The sequence below is a fragment of the Gopherus evgoodei genome, chromosome 5 (assembly GCF_007399415.2).
Source record: "Gopherus evgoodei ecotype Sinaloan lineage chromosome 5, rGopEvg1_v1.p, whole genome shotgun sequence".
Classification (NCBI taxonomy): domain Eukaryota; kingdom Metazoa; phylum Chordata; order Testudines; family Testudinidae; genus Gopherus; species Gopherus evgoodei.
This window is the reverse complement of record NC_044326.1, coordinates 113175546-113192544: the sequence shown is the minus strand read 5'-3', so window position 1 is coordinate 113192544 and position 16999 is coordinate 113175546. Positions and strand designations below refer to the sequence as shown.

General features: G+C 41.7%; 1 protein-coding gene across 2 annotated transcripts in view; it reads left to right on the top strand.

The window, feature by feature from the left end:
• Nucleotides 1–16999, top strand: part of PAPSS1 (3'-phosphoadenosine 5'-phosphosulfate synthase 1) — an 84864-nt gene that overhangs the window by 14299 nt on the left and 53566 nt on the right. For both annotated transcript variants that reach the window (XM_030564532.1, XM_030564533.1), the window contains exons 3-5: nucleotides 2457–2692; nucleotides 4254–4392; nucleotides 6497–6615. In XM_030564532.1, the coding sequence (XP_030420392.1) occupies nucleotides 2457–2692; nucleotides 4254–4392; nucleotides 6497–6615 (494 nt within the window). The remainder of the gene's footprint in view (nucleotides 1–2456; nucleotides 2693–4253; nucleotides 4393–6496; nucleotides 6616–16999) is intronic.

Sequence of the window (16999 nt, the reverse complement as noted above, 5' to 3'; positions counted from 1 at the left end):
CTTTGGCGCTCTCTGAGCAGCGCTGTAACTGCTGGCGCTGGTGCTTTGCAAGTGTAGATGTGCCCGGAGTGGAAGGAGGCTACTGGCAAAGCATTGTCTGTCAGGGCCCTTTTTCTTTGGTATGTTCTCACCCCCACGTCTCTCAGGGCCAAGACAGCCTGACTCTGTAGGTATTCCAGGTGCAATGCAAAGCCCATCTGTTTGAATGGGCCCTGGCTGAATGCTGACCCAGTGGAATTTCTGTTTAGTGGGAAAATGCTGTAATGGTTTTAAGCTGTATTGGTCAGATGACCAGGGATAAAAGAAATTGTGGGAGGCAGGAGAGGTGCTGCTTCTTTGAATGACTGCATTTCCCAACTCCTGTGGTGGTTGGTTATTTTATTTGTTTAATTTATTTAAATATATCTATGTATCAATGTTACCTTGAGCTTTAAATGAACTCTGATGTGGAGTTCTTAAAGGCTTAAATTGAAAAAAGTAAATGAAACAGTAATTTACCCTACTTGCAAACGGTTTGCATCACTCTTGGATGTGGACACAAGATGTGGTGTTATAGTTTTATGGGGAACAAACTGTAGTTATGGGAAATTTCCCTAGCATAAATAAAGCTTGTGTGAAAGGTTTGATAATGACAAAGGTAGAAAAAACATCAACCAGGGAGCCCAGTCAAGCAGCACATTTGGAATTCAGCCTGTTATATCATGTTCACTCTTTGGGTAATAAGAAGTTGATGCCCTTGCTCTCCACATCTCTGCACCACTATGCACCAGTCTTGATCAGCCTTAGTGGTAATCTTCAGACTTCTTTTTTGTCTGCTGGGTGAATTGCATGTTATGTCTGCTGAGAGCACCAAGTATTTCATAGACATGACCTGGATTAATCTAATGTTTTTGATATTATCTTGCAAGTGTGAAAGTCACATTGTTATGCTGCTTTAGTCATATAAATGATCCAGGATAAGTTTTTAATTGCCAGTCCCTCTGACAAAAATTGGAAATGAGAGGGGAAAGTTTTTTATTTTTAAATACAATATGCAAGTCAAAAACTTGTCAAATAACTTTTTTACTATAACTTGTTATAGTTGTAGTACAACTTCATCGTAACACACACTCACTAAACCAGGCAAGAATTCGTTTTAAATTGTTATAGTTTGCAGACCATTTCTCTGACTCCCAGTAACAGCTTTTCTAGACATAAACAGCTTTTCCAGACAGTTGCAGTAAGGACTTATTCTTAGCTGCCTATGATGACCACCTTTCCAGGAAGCTGCCTCAATAATGAAATCTTTGTCCCTCAGTTTTGTTGTTGAGGAAGAGGTGAGATAAAGGACAGAGTAGGAGGATTAAGATCTATGGGAACAGAATGCTAGAAGACTATTAGGGGAAGTCATGTGTCTCAAGATGATGGACTGATCTCTCTGCTGATTTAGGACTAGAAATACGCCACCAGGATTGATTCAGATCTCACTGCTTGTTCCAAATATAAATATGGCAAATTCTAAGAACCTAGGTAAGCAGACTTAGAGGAAAACTAGAAGTAAAAGAACTGATTTCTGTCAGGATTCACAGGATGAAATTGGCTCCTTATTGCCAGTCTAGGCTCCAGGCAGAGAGTTGGAAGGGCTGTTTCAGAAAAACCTGGAAGCTGCACTACAAAAGGATGGGATTTTCAAAAGTGGCAAGTGACTTAGGATCACAAGACTCTCCATGGGACTTGCTCCTATGGTGCATCATTGCTTTTCAAAATCTTACTAAGAGTCTATAAGAGATGCAAAAAAGTTTAAGGCTATCTCTGTGCACAAAACAATACGTGATTTTAAAACTGGTCTAGAGGATGTCAGAGGGTTCTGCAGATGATGCGCTCCCTCTGTTTTACTTTTTTGGACAGCACAATGGAAACCTAATTCTTGTTGGATCCAATAGATCAGGGGTCGGCAACCTTTCAGAAGTGGTGTGCCGAGTCTTAGTTTATTCACTGTAATTTAAGGTTTAGCGTGTCAGTAATACATTTTAATTATTCCAGAGGCCGGCGGATGGAACCCCAGACTGGCAGCAGGCTGAGTGGGCCAGCGGCAGCTGTCGGCCCAGGGTTCCATCTATCCACGCCCTGCAGTGGGCTGAGCGAGGCCAGCGGTCGGAAGCCCAGGCCGCTCAGCCCACTGTCAGTCTTGGGTTCTGTCCGCTGACTCCTACCACCCGGTAGCCGAAGTCTGGAACAAGAAAGTAGCAGTGCAGTAAACAGCTTCTTATTGTAGACTGTGGAGCTCCTATTCATATGGCCTCTGTGGCTCAGTTTTCCTACATCTGCTTAAAAATATTTGAGGGGAGTATGAGAGAGTGACTGAATATAAATAGAGGACACTGATGGAGTTTAACATAATTTTTCTCTCATTTCTTAAAGTGGTGTACGTTGAACAGTGAATTGGTCTAACATTTTTTTGTTTTTGATTTGTTTAGGGCTATCTGGGGCTGGAAAGACTACAGTTAGCATGGCATTGGAGGAGTATTTAGTGTGCCATGATATTCCATGCTACACATTGGATGGTGACAATATTCGCCAAGGCCTTAATAAGAATCTGGGCTTCAGTCCGGAAGACAGGGAAGAAAATGTCCGACGTATTGCTGAGGTTGCTAAGTTGTTTGCAGATGCTGGTCTGGTGTGCATCACTAGTTTTATCTCTCCTTATACGCAGGTAAGCATACTGCCTTGATACATATTTATAGTGCTACAGGATGCAGCAATTTTGCTGTGCCACGAATATGTTCATATCACCAGTCTGATGGAGAAAACACATGCAAAATATAAGTCAGTGTCACTCATGGAAAATTTTTGAGCTCTTGGCATCCTCCATTTAGCCTCTCTCCAGTTGATAAATATAATTTAAAATTTTAGTATGTAAGCTTGAATTTCATTTGAGTTGCCTTAGAGATACAACTGTAGGTGACATCTCGTGAATTTCCTAGACAAGTTGAACTTTTTTCAGTATTAGTGCAGTCCATCCTTCTACTAAATTTAAAATGGTAGCTGGCTTTCAGTGTAATTTTGTCACAGCTGAGAGATACCAATTTGGTATTAGGAGAAGAGGGAAAAGGAGAAATGACAAACGCCAATTTCAGGGTTTTTTTCACTTGTCCAGCTTAGAGTCATCTGGATTTCCTTGCTTTTTAAATACCAAGAAGGTGGAGAATATGCTTGGTTTTTACTTTTCTAAATTGTGCCTAAGTTGTGCAAGAAAAATATGCAGTGGAGCTTGCGAAATGGGTAGCTGTGTTCAACTTGTTCAGTTTGTTGTTGTATGCAGTTTTGCATGTGTATTTAGATGGTTTTTTTTGGAAATATAGCCTAAATGCGTGTGTACATTTTATACTGTTAAGAATTTGTCATTGTGTCTTTGGAGATTACTACTCAGGGAATGAAGGAGAGCGAGCTGGTGAATGGACACCAGGGAGCATCTCGAAATAGTGTTTATGCATGAGGTCTATAGTGTGACAGTTTCAACATGAGAATTACCTCAGTATTTCTCAGGGTATTGTGGTGGAGAGTTCAGGATACTGTAGCAGGCCAGAAGTTCTAGAGATGAGAAAAATACACTTGTTGGATATGCACTATTATGTATTTGTTTAGGGATCAAGAAATTTAGATTTAATATTTTAATGAATTGCTTTGTTAATGATGGCTAATGATTGGGACTTTTGTGACTAATAATATGCTCTGAGCAGGACCATGTTTGTAAAATGTGTATGTGGTATTTGGGGTGGCACAAGCCTAGTCAGATTGATGCGTGTAGAAGGAAAGTTGGTGTTCAGTGGAAAGCCAAAAAAAAGGGGGTGGGGGATTGAGAAGAGTTGGAGGATTTATGGACAGTAAGCGACATCCCTTCATGGCTTCAGTGAGATGGGATAGATGTATTACTCTCAATGGGAGGTAACTCCTAATATTTTGGGGGGCGGGGGGAGAATAGAAAATAGAATATCCCATTATACGTATGACTTGGGTATATAAATCCAGTTCTGTATAAACTACCACTGAATTTGGTGTCAATTTTACTATGCAGAAAGCAGCAGGCCAACTAATCATATGTAGTTTGTACTTTATGAAAGGAACATATCTATTTCCCCCTTCCCCCTATTTTGTGATCACAATCTTAAATAAGCTAATGTCCTTCAAATATTCTTCATTAATTTATTTTTTCTGATTCAAAATTCTATTTAAAATCTGTTGTTTCTTTTCCCCCTTCCACCATCCCCGTTCAGGATCGGAGCAATGCCAGGCAGATTCATGAAAGTGCAAATTTGCCTTTTTTTGAAGTATTTGTGGATGCTCCACTGCATGTCTGTGAAAAGAGAGATGTCAAAGGACTCTACAAAAAAGCTCGGGCTGGAGAAATTAAAGGTGAATCTAAGTAAAGTCACATCTTTTCCGTGCTAAACTTTGATGATGTTGTAATGATTGGCTCTATGGACAAATAAATAAATGGCACATTTCGTTAAGATGCATTATGGTCCAATGGATCATGTGGCAAGGCACCTCCTCAGTCTCCCCAGTCTCTGCTGCTTTCAGCCCTGGTGAGACAGGCTCAGGTAATGCGGTCCCCCTTGGGACACAAGGGAAATTTGCTCCCTGTATCTCCACTAGTCCTGGTTAGTGAATTCTTACCCCCCTTGTGGGAGAAAGTACGGCCTCTCCTCCTGGAGGGTCTCACTGTTTTTCTACTCCTGCACTCCTGGCAGCAGGGCTTCTTCTCTCTCTACTCTCCCCCCCTTCCTTCTACAGGGAAGGGTTTAAAAAGGTCTCAGGCAGCCCCAAGTTGGAATCAGCTGGTCCCGATTAACCTCAAGTAGCTCCCCCCCCAGCTGATTCTAATTTACCACCTTGGTAACCTTTCCCAGCTGAACCTGATTGACCTGTGGTTTCCTCTCAGTTGATAAGGAGGAGGGCCTTTTAACCTTCTGTTACTGATTCCTACCCCTCCCTTGCAGCTATCTGTCCTGAGTTTATCACAATAGACATTGGGCTTGGACTCAAAAAATCTGATTTCTATTCCCTGCTCTGCTGTAAGCCTGCTGTGAAACCTTGAGCAAGTTGTTTTGTCTCTCTGCGACTGTTTCCCCTCCCACCCTTTACCTGTGTTCTCTGTTTACATTATAGGCTTCTTGGAGCAAGAACAGTTTCTCCACTCTGTTTGTACAGTGCCAACCACCGTGTGGCCCTGATCTAGTTTCCACGTGCAGACACTACTGTAATGCTCTTAATGGCCTGCCAAAAAAGTAGTGGAAAAGAAGTACATTCACAATCCTTCCTTCTGTAAAACTGCATCATGAAGAACGCTTTTACAAATTTATTTTTGTGGTGCTGACGCAGCTATGATTGTGTGCTGATGCCCTGTTGCATTTTAATACCACAAATAAGCCCCACTAGAAAAAAATTGAAAAGCTGGAAATAGTATCCTAATAGATTGGAATCAGTCAGCAATTTTGTTTAAGGATAACCTCGTAGAAGGGCCTTTTTGCTGGATAGTAGTCCTGCAACTTGTAGTGGTTAGCAATGGTCATTCTGCCTTTATTTGGAAGCAAAACAGTGTTGTATAGTATCTGCTTCAGCTACTCGGTCTCATAGTCTTTACGGGCAGAAGGGACCATCAAGATCGTCTAGTCTGACTTGCACGTTGCAGGCCACAAAACCTGCAATAGGCCCATAACCTCGTGCTGAGTTACTGAAATCTTTATTTAAAGACTTCAAGTTACAGAGAATCCACCATCTTTTTCTCTAGAGAAGATGAAGCTATGGAATCAAAGGCTGCTTAATGCATATCTGGATTTCCGTGGGGGTTATTATGGGATTGTCTCCCTGGATGAGAGGCATGATTGATTAGAAGTGCCTCTGTTTCAGGGTAGCATGTTAAGTAGAGATGGCAGAGAAAATTATATGGTGTCTGATTTGGGATGTAAATACAGTCTTTAGGAGTGTAATAGGCATGTATAGCAGGCTTTATTAGCTCACTTAACTACTTCAGCTCTACTAATAGTGTACCATACCAGCGTGCCAGAAAAACCACTGTGATGTTTTGCCTTTAGAGTTCTGCCTGTTGAATCAAAAACTTGTTAACCAATCTTGCGTGCAGATAAGCAAAATATGTAAAAAGATTATTTAACAATGCATTCCATATCAAAGCAATTACAGTAAGGACAGCCAAAAGGTTGTCTAACTAGTAACTCAGGATTGTTGCACATTGTGCTTTTGCTTCCTTCTTCCTCATCCATGCTATATTCTGTTATTTATTGTAGAAGGTTGCATTTAGAAAGATCAGGCAGTGATAATAAAGGGCCTCATTTAAAAAAAAAAAAAGTCAGTCACCGTACAAAATAGCATCAAAGACATTAAAACTACGTACTCTGCCATACTATGTGTGTGCCTACAACCGGGCAGCCACAGTCGAATAATACAAGAACTAGTCTGAAGTATGGAGGAATTTTCAGTTCCGTTTTCTGTCATGCAGGTTTTACTGGCATTGACTCCGAGTATGAAAAGCCTGAGGCGCCAGAACTGGTGCTGAAAACTGATTCCTGTGATGTGAATGATTGCATTCAACAAGTAGTGGAACTTCTTCAAGAACGGGTAAGGAGATATGGTGGTGTCTTCTGATATTGATTTAAATTTATCTCCAAATTTGAATTTTATTTTAAAAATAAATTTTTATAAAACTAAAGAGCAATAAAAACTTTTTCCACAATAAAAAAAACAACTGTAAAGATTTGTCTTTAAAAACACCCTGCAGAGTCTTAAAAAGAAACATCGTAGCAGTAAAAACATGAAAATGGAAATACACTGTTAACAAAAATGAAACTTAATCCATTTTCATTGTCCAAGCTGAGAGAGACAAAAAGTGAGGCGCTCTGATGCCTCACAACTTGTTCATCAGTAATATCATGGTAAGGTGCATATAGCAACAGTATATATAGTTATGAACATAAACTGAAATCATGGCTGAAGAGTATCTCCCAGTTAAGTCTGGGGAGTGGTTAAACCAGTTTCTCAAAGACAAAGGGCAAGTGTCAACAAAGCTAATGAGCCATTACCTACCAAGTGGCCATTATTTACAAAAAAGAAGAGCAAGGACAAAGATTTGCATCTTCGCACAGAAACAGCATGGAGATTTTTTCCTCCTGAGACTGGGCAGTCTCCTAGTTTCCAATTGGAAAAGCTTGTAAAAGAGGACCAGGGGCAAACACCCCAAGGGATCCCCCCGCCCCCCATCTGCCTCTGGCATGGCACCTGAGAAGACAGAGGAAAACAGCCATTGGACTCTGGAGAGGTTGGGAGGGGGTGTGGGTCCTGACCTGAAGAGTTTAGTAACTAATCTTGCTGGAAGCGTTTGAGAAATTTTTGCTTGAATCTAATATACTTTGTTAGGCACCAGTAAGCGTTTTATCTTGATGTTTCATGTAACCATTTCTGACTTTTATGCCTCATTACTTGTACTCAAAATCTCTGTCTTTGTAGTTAATATACTTAAGTTGAGTGTCTTGGTAACTATTTAAGATAATAAGCTGGTACATTATTCCCTTAAAAGAATAATTGACTTAATACATTTGAACAGTCCAAGAGACATACATTTCGGGGAAGGGGAATCTGGGACTGAGGATTTGATGTGGTTACCCTGCAGTATAACCAAGGATGGTGAGAGCCAGAGTGTAAGACACACACACACACACACACACACACACACACACACACACACACACACACACACACACACACACACACACACACACACACACACACACACACACACACACACACACACAGTGACTTGCTGTGTTTGATTGACCAAGGTGGGAGGTACTTCAGGAAGCCATTCTAAGGCACCCACAGTCACAGAGCAAGGGTGACACAGCCCCTCACTGGTCTGAATTTTACCTCAGTATGTCACATAGCCCCTGTCATTATAGCGTCTGAGAACCTCACCGTGTTTACTGTCTTTATCCTTGCAGCACCTCTGTAAGGTAGGGGCAGTACTATTATCTGTATTTTACAGAGTCTCTGTGTCAGATCCCCAAGTGACTGTGGCAGAGCAAGGAATTAAACCTAGGTCCCCAGAGTGTCAGGGTGGCACCCTAACCATAGGCCATCATGTTCTGAATATTCTCATACAGGAAAGTGTTACTTGCCATATATACAGGAGCGGCACCAGAGTTTCTGGTGCCCTAGGCAGAATTCGGGGGGCTTCTGGTTCCATGCCCCTCGCGTCGCTGAAGAAGGACCCTCTGCTGAAACGCCGCAGGCCACAGTGGCAGTCATTGAGGTGCTCAATTGCCTGCCGCTGTTTTCTGCAGCACGTTGGCAGAAGGTCCTTCTTCGGCGGTGTGACGGGAGCCAAACCGGAAGCTCCTGTGCGCCCCGTGGGGAGCGCACAAAATGCCGCCCCCTGAATCCTGGCACCCTAGGCGACCGCCTAGGGTTGCCTAATGGAAGCGCTGGCCCTGCATATATAGGATGCTAGTAATAACTGGATCACAGGCTCTCTTGCACTTCCTAATAGGAAAAGCCGTCTTTGTTCTAAAACTTCATAATTCAAGAGACTAGCAGCATGTGAGCCCATGTAACGAGCCTCCAGTTCTTTGCTTAGTGCACTGGGTCTGCTATGCTGAATAGGATTTGGCATTTGTCCCAATTAAACAGGTTTACCCTGCCCCTACCTTAGGGCATACTTTAGCACTTACTAAGAAGAGCAAGAATGAATAACTATTCAGGGAAGGGCGTGGGAGATGTTCTTGCCATTTCTCCCCTGAAGGATGAAGAGGGTGAATCCATAAGGGATTCACCCTCTTTGTCCTTCAGGGGAGAAATGGCAAGAACATCTCCCACACCATTCCCTGAATAGTGTTACTGTGCCGGAGACCATCTACACTACATCATTTACAGTGGCGCAGCAGTAGTGCTTCTGGTGAAGACCCTCTAAGCTGATGGGACAGAACTCTCCCATCGGCTTAACTCCTGCCTCCAAGAGAGGCGGTAGCTATGTTGGCAGAGGAGCTTCTCCCATTCACATAGCGCTGTCTACACCGGTGCTTAGGTCAGTATAATGTACGTCACTCAGGGGTGTGGATTTTCCATACCCATGAGTGATGTAAGCTATATCGAAGTAATTTGTAGTGTAGACATAGCCTTAGTCTCAAGTGAATTTTATGTATGCTTTAAGAATCTATTAGGAGTGGTATTTTACCTATAATAAGCATGTGGATTTTCTTTAGCAATCCATTAAGACTAGCAGAGGAAAAGCAACAGAGGGAAGAAGGATTAAAATTTTTGATTTTGTTTAAAATAGCTATGGAGCAATCCTTATGCAAAATGTTAGTATTTCTTGAATTTCAGATGATCAGATTTTTGAATGGAAACAAGCAACTTTGATGTCTTCCTGAAATCTGTGCTAAATGCATACATAATTCTCTTGACTCCACCACCTCAGCCAAGCTTCACAATCATCATTGCAGTGTTTAGTATTAAATTGTTTGCTTAAAACTTATACTGTGTGTACACACACACACACACACACACACACACACACACACACACACAGGCCCCTTTTGTACAGCGATAACAAATTCCCTGGAACCTAACCCCTCCATTTACATGAATTCTTATGGGGAAATTGGATTCACTTAATATCACTTTGCTTAAAGTCTCATTTTTCAGGAACATAACTACAGTGTTAAGCAAGGAGTTACTGTACAGGTACCGTCCTCCACTAGGGGGCATGGAGAGCCACAAATAGTAGAAGGAGAAGATGAGTTTCAGTGGGGAGTTTCAGACTAAGAGTTGAATCGTGGAGATATACAAAAAGATGGAAGGTAGTAGTGAAATAGCAGAAGATATTAGTTCTTGCTGGGTTTGGTTCATATGCTCTTTGGTGATACAGCTGAAGAAATAGCATCAGTGGGATTCGGGAAGGAGAGTTGATGAGAAATTGACTCTGACTCTGAAATGGGACTGTGTGCATGTAGAGGGGGAAGAAGATACAAAATACATCTCCAGGGGCTCCTGGGAGAAAAGGTGTGAGGGAGACTAGAGAATAAGGAAGTACGGGAGAGAAGTGAGAAATCAAAGGGGGTTTTGAAGAAACCTTACTGGAAATCAGAAGAGAGGAGGGAAAGAAAGGACTTAGAACACAGATGAAATGTAGGAATTTGAGTTTCTTTTGGTTATAGTTGGTTTGGTGGCTGAAAAACCTCAAGCACCCTGTAAAGAGAGAACCTTCTCACCGCTGCCCCACGTATTAAAATTAAGAAACCTGAATGACAAACTAGCGTATAATATGCTCTCCCTTTACCAATATCCATTCTGCTGTAATACAGGTTTAACAATCAGTAAAAAGCATAATGCTCAAACTTCTTTGTCTATGGCTGAGAGACTAATGTTCTCATTGTTAAACCAGGAGGGGAACTGGCCTGTGTGTGATGTGAACAGCTAGAAATAATGAATTGTTCTCTAAGAGTATGTCTACACTGCAATTAGACACCTGTGGTTGGCCTGTGCCAGCTGACTCAGGCTTGTAGGGCTCAGGCTAAGGGGCTATTTAACTGTGGTTTAGATGTTCCAGCTCAGGCTTCCATCCGAGATCTGGGTCCTAGAGCCCAGGCTCCAGCCAGAATCCGAACGTGTACACCACAATTAAATAGTCCCTGAGCCCGAGCCTGAGTCAGGTACCATGGGCTAGCTGCGGGTTTTTAATTGTAGTGTAGACATACCTGAAGGGTGCTTAATTTTACCAGCAATATTGTTGCTAGCTATTTTTCTTTTGTTTATTGTTTAGGGCTAATTCTTTTCCATTCCCTTCATTTGCTTAGTTACACATGGTCCCATAATCTGTTCTGAGGAAATTCTCCTAGCTGGCACACTTTCCAGGATGTGACATCCTAGATTCTGTCAGTCTTAAAAAACACATTGTTTGAAACACTGTCCCCTGTAGTGTTTTATACATTTCACAACAAAGAACAGCTATTAAGACAAAATCAATCAAATAAGATCCAAGCACAATCTCAGCAGTATGCCAAAAGCCTTGACAAACAAAAAAGGTATTAGCCTTTATTTAAAAAAACACCCCTTCCCCCCCCCCAACAAAACAAAACAAAAAAACAAACTTATAGTAGCTGTGAGGTTCCAGATATTACAATAACTGAGAACTAAGGAAACCAAGACATGGGCAGAGTCTGACCCACAAGAGCCTTCAGAACTCAAAGCCTCATACTCTCCAATCCACTTGAGTGTCAAAAGCTCAGCAAGATACCTGCCTCTGAGTCTCCTTTAAACACAAATGTGTAAGTCAGTATACATGCCAACAGATTGCTTTCTTTGTATTGGCTATAAGTAGGAACAATTCCTCTCTTCCTGTATTCATCATTGATAAAGTGCTGTCACACACTTGAAATGAGCTCTGATTTTGCATAACCTGAAATAATGTTTTATAGAAATATAGCTTCAGTGTCTGAAAGACATGCATTTATGGTTGTTTATTCAGCAAACGAGGAAAAGCTTCTGTCTCTAGCAACATCCTTGAGAAGGTTTAAAAAATGGCTTTGCATCTCTATAATCTAAATTTGGTTTTATCATATAACTGTAAAATTAGAGTGACTTCATTAAATTTACTGGATTGGCTCCTGATCGGTAGAGTTGTAACAGAGCAGAATTTGGACCTATATCTTCTGGCTTTTTTTTGTCTTTTGGCAAAATAGTCTTGTCTTCGTTGCTTTTCTGTTTTTTCTCTAGTTTTGATGATACACCTCTACCTCGATATAATGCGACCCGATATAACAAAAATTCGGATATAACACGGTAAAGGAGTGCTCGGGTGTGTGGGGGGAATGCGCACTCTGGTGGATCAAAGCAAGTTCGATATAACGCGGTTTCACCTATAATGCAGTAAGATTTTTTTGGCTCCCAAGGACAGCATTGTATCGAGGTAGAGGTGTAGTTAGTTAGTTTTATAATTTACACAAGCTTTGGTGCCTAGAACCTCATTTGCTGCTCATTAGCCAGTTTCTCAGTGATGGTTCTAAGAAGAAGCTATTTGTCATTAGGGTTCTTGGTCTCCCTCAAATTTCTTATTGATCATAGTTTCACCTCCTCTGGGTCAGCAATACCATGCAGGAGATACAGTGCCCATCCTATGAACGATAACCAGTAATCTGCAGGTATATAAAATGTATAAAATACAAGTTTAAATTGCAGTGGTGTCACTGAGTCTTCTGTTGGGAAAGAATGATATTAGGCCGCACTCGAGGCAGTGACCACCTCTTTCAGCAAAATAAAGGACAACTATGTGTGGAATTCCAGGGGTTAATTTTGATTAAAGAATATATAATTTCATTTATTTTTAGTTAGACAGTAATATAGTGGTATTAAGAAATAGTTGACAGGAGGTTTAATATTGAAATTGAAACAAAGGCCAAGGAAACCTCTGGGTGAACTCTTAGAGTTCAAATTAATGTTGGTTCTGTTCTCATACAGTGCACTCCTTTTAGAAGAATCACATACATCCCAGATGATTCAATTCTTAAGTGGTTGATTTTTACAATGGGAATTGCAAAGTGTGGATGAAATCAACTTGTTTTAGAAACCATCTTTTTTTTTTTTTTAATACAATTGAGAAACATCTCATTTACCGTAAGTAACTTCTTTAGACTTTAAACATATTAAACGTGGAACAGAACCATCCAACATTCTAACTGAGCAAAATGTTGCTTTTATTATTATTTATTTATTTTATTAATCATCACCACCACCACCACCACTAAATAATTTAGCTGATGCTTTTATTCAAAGCAATTATTAATGCTGTACAGCATGTTATAACTTTACATAAAAGGAGTTAGTAGAGCTATGTACCTCTTAAGGTAAAGCTGCAAAGAGATACATTTTAAAAATTGCTCAAATAAACTGCAACAAACATAGCATATGAATGTGCACGGCACTGACTTCTATACCATAAATACAAATGTGAAACAACTAAACAGACTGTTTAACAGTATTGACTCATATTAATATTTATTTTGGAGTGTCCTAATCTGTCACTGTGAATGCACAGTGTGGGGTAGAAAAATACAGGAAAAGGCTGATGATTACAGGATAGAACACCATGTTTAAGTTGTAGTACAAAAACAATTGCCTTGTGTCACTATGTTTAGCCTGTGATGTTGCTGAAATACTGAAGAATGTGTTCTGTTAACTTGATATGGAACTCTAGTCACACATTGTCATAACCGTAGTCCCAGATTTGGACCTTAGCGTCCAAAATATGGGGGTTAGCATGAAAACCTCCAAGCTTAGCTACCAGCTTGGACCTGGTACTTGCTGCCACCACCCAAAAAATTAGAGTGTTTTGGGGCACTCTGGTCCCCCTGAAAAACCTTCCCTGGGGACCCCAAGACCCAAATCCCTTGAGTCTCACAACAAAGGGAAATAATCCTTTTTCCCTTCCCCCCTCCAGGTGCTCCTGGAGAGATACACAGACACAAGCTCTGTGAATCCAAACAGAGTGACTCCCCCTCTCTGTTCCCAGTCCTGGAACAAAAAGTACTTTCCTCTTCACCCAGAGGGAATGCAAAATCAGGCTAGCCAATTCAACGCACACAGATCTCCCCTGATTTCTTCCTCCCACCAATTCCCTGGTGAGTACAGACTCAATTTCCCTGAAGTAAAGAAAAACTCCAACAGGTCTTAAAAGAAAGCTTTATATAAAAAAGAAAGAAAAAATACATACAAATGGTCTCTCTGTGTTAAGGTGACACAACACAGGGTCGATTGCTTAAAAGAATATTGAATAAACAGCCTTATTCAAAAAGAATACAAATCAAAGCACTCCAGCACTTATATTCATGCAAATACCAAAGAAAAGAAACCATATAACTTACTATCTGATCTCTTTGTCCTTACTTTAGAAACAGAAGACTAGAAAGTAGAAACTACTTCTCCAAAGCTCAGAGAAAGCAGGCAGGCAGAAAACAAAGACTCAGACACAAACTTCCCTCCACCCAGAGTTGAAAAAATCCGGTTTCCTGATTGGTCCTCTGGTCAGGTGCTTCAGGTGGAAGAGACATTAAGCCTTAGCTATCTGTTTATGACACACATTAGCCATAGAAAGTCACCTGGGGTATTCATGTAGGGATAATAGATCAGTGTCCACCTTACTGCTGGATTTATTTGGAAGAAGAAATGGTTTAACATGATAAAATGAGGTATTGTTTTGTGATAGACCAATATTAAGGTGGGTTGAAAGCTATTTTCCTTCATGCTGAGGTCCACAGATTCATTACAATGGTACTGCAGCCTGGGGGCAGAACCAGACCTGTCAGTTACTGGCAACAGGAGAATGTCCCACTTTCTGAAATAACCTACCATTTTATCTGTCTCTGCAGCAGCCAATGGCTTGGCAAGACCTTGTTGCAGAGCATTATTGAGGACCATTCCAAATTTCATTTCCAATTTTCAAACTAACATTTCAGGTCAATATATCCAGGGCTTTGTCCAGGGCTACGTTAGGTTCTTGAAGAGATTGTTCCCTTAATTCCCCTTTCCTTTCTGCGTACCATTTCTTTTCTCCATTGTATAAGGCCAGAAAATTCCTATGCATGAAGTCAAAACTTAACCTGGTATCTGTAATAAAGATAAATGTGGCTATTTTCCATGGTGGTCAGGGACTTGATATCTTCTATCTGGGGGGGGGAGGGAGATTTTTACCATCTCATTATAAAGCCCCTTTTGTAGACAGCTAAGTCTAGGCAGGCATTCTTTCAGTCCTTTCATTTGAGCATAAAATCGCAGGAGCATCAGTTAAACGAAAAAAATTAATAACTGTCCTCTGACAATATGTGCCTCAACATGGTTTCACAAGCAGCGTGAACATGGGCGGACCGTATTGCAAGTATGGTCTCTCTCTCTCTCTCTCTCTCTCTCTCTCTCTCTCTCATCCTAAAAATCACATAATCAAAGGGCTTCTGTCTGGCTGGTTGTAGGAGAATGGGATTCAGATCTATTTTAGGCAGATGTATGGAGCTTTGGTCCGTGAAGTCAGGTGCTCAGACAATCAGTTCTGAGTTGTCTTGGTGCTATGCAATAGGAAACTTTATGGAGAGCTGAGGTTATTAAGTCATTAGAAAAGTCTGCTTAAAATCCTGACCCCTCCCAGTTCTAGAAAGGGATTTTTTGAAGTAGTCTGAAGTACAACAGGAGAAAATACCTCTGCACGTGGTTGCTAGATCAAGTTTCTAGATCAGGGTCAGAAGTTGCTCTCTTTTGCCTCAGCGCTATCTACAGATCTTTTAACTCACTCTAGCTGGAGTTAGATCCTCACTTAGTGCCGGCTCTCTCCGTTTGGGAGAAAAAGGATTACCTATAGCTTTGGTCATCTGAGGTCCCTGGATGCTGTCTTGAGTGCTACGGTGCAGAGCTGTGAAAGAACTTCAGGAGCAGTGTTGGCCTATTCCTAGTCTCTACAGCCCACCACAAGGCCACAACACAAATGAAGGTATCTGTCATTTACTGCAGATTGGAGCATTGTGATCTGCTTCCCATCCTATTTCTAGGCTCAGAACCAGGGACTAGCAGAGTAGGACACTGAAACATCTAAAACTCACAATGAAGGCTTACCTTTAAAGCATTCCCATTTTTTCTGTCCTCAGACAATTCTGTTTTGCAGCTGAATGACCGCCTCTTTCTTCTCACAGCTTAGATCATTTACTGTTTGATCTTGTGTGTGTGCCCTGTGTCTCAAGTCTCCCCACTGGCTGATGGGGAAGGAGTGTTTGAACTTGTCTCCCACCAATCGGGAGAGTGCCCTAAAACTGAGCTATGGGGTATTCTGCTGTGGGTCTCTTGCTCTCCCCTGTTAAAGTTGTTCTACGTTGGCTAGTTAATTAGCCATTTGGAGCAGGACAGCTGGACCTCACCTCTCAGGAGAGCCTCCTAACCACCAGGCTGTTGTCTTGCACTCATACTGTCCTGAGAAGTGGGAGACACCTGTTCAAACCCTCTCTCATTACAGCCAAGGGAGGCACGGAACCTGGGCATCTCACCTTCTGAGTGAGCACTCTAAGTAATGAAGGAGGCATCACCACCACCTCCTCTGGCATTTCTTGCAAAAAACTGCTTACGTGCCTAACTCCAGGAGGCACCTGAATCCAACTTGTGGATCCCAAGCAGAGGGAGGCACCTACCTACAACTTGGACTCAGGTGTCTAACTCCCAGAAAAGGGCAGATCTTCGGACACACCCCTTTCCTTGGCATCTGCTACAGGCTACCTTAGGTGTCTCCCTGCCTATTGCACTGGTTTTTGTGGTTCCCATTCTTAGGTGCCTGTCTGTACCCGTTCATTGTATAGGGAGTCTAGGGTTAAACACTGTGCCCAGTCTGTTCAGGCCTTTTCTTCAGGGCCCCCCTTATTCGTTGCATTGATAACTTTCAGCAAACCTCAAAATAGAACAGTTCAGCATAGTCAAACAGCTACCTTTCCTTTTGCCAGAGTTTCCCTGTTCCTGGCAACTCTTCCTCTGTCTTCCTGTCACAGGGGTTAATCTGCATCCTGGAGCCCCTGTTCATGAAACTGAGCAATTTCAGTCTTTGCCTGATATGCACTTGATTCCTACAATCACCTGACCCCCTAGAAGCAGATTTTTTGAAGGAATCTACCCAGTTCAGCCCAGCATCCACCCTCTGGAACACAGTGATTAATTGAGGTCTCTGAGCACTGCTTCTTCCATGAATAACAGACTTGTTCTGATCACGATAGTCGGTGTGTCTGAAAGAGTTTTCTGCACTGCTATTATGAAGGGGATTCTTCAGTTCTGGGCAGAGCAAACTTTCCTGTCTCTGTGGACTGCGAACTATGGGGGATATGAACACCAAGAAGCCAGATTAGCAGGGTTGCTGCTGCACCCAGATATATATCTTATCTTAAAATCAGTTTGGTGAACTGATAGATCTCATTGAATTTGGAAACAGTAGACA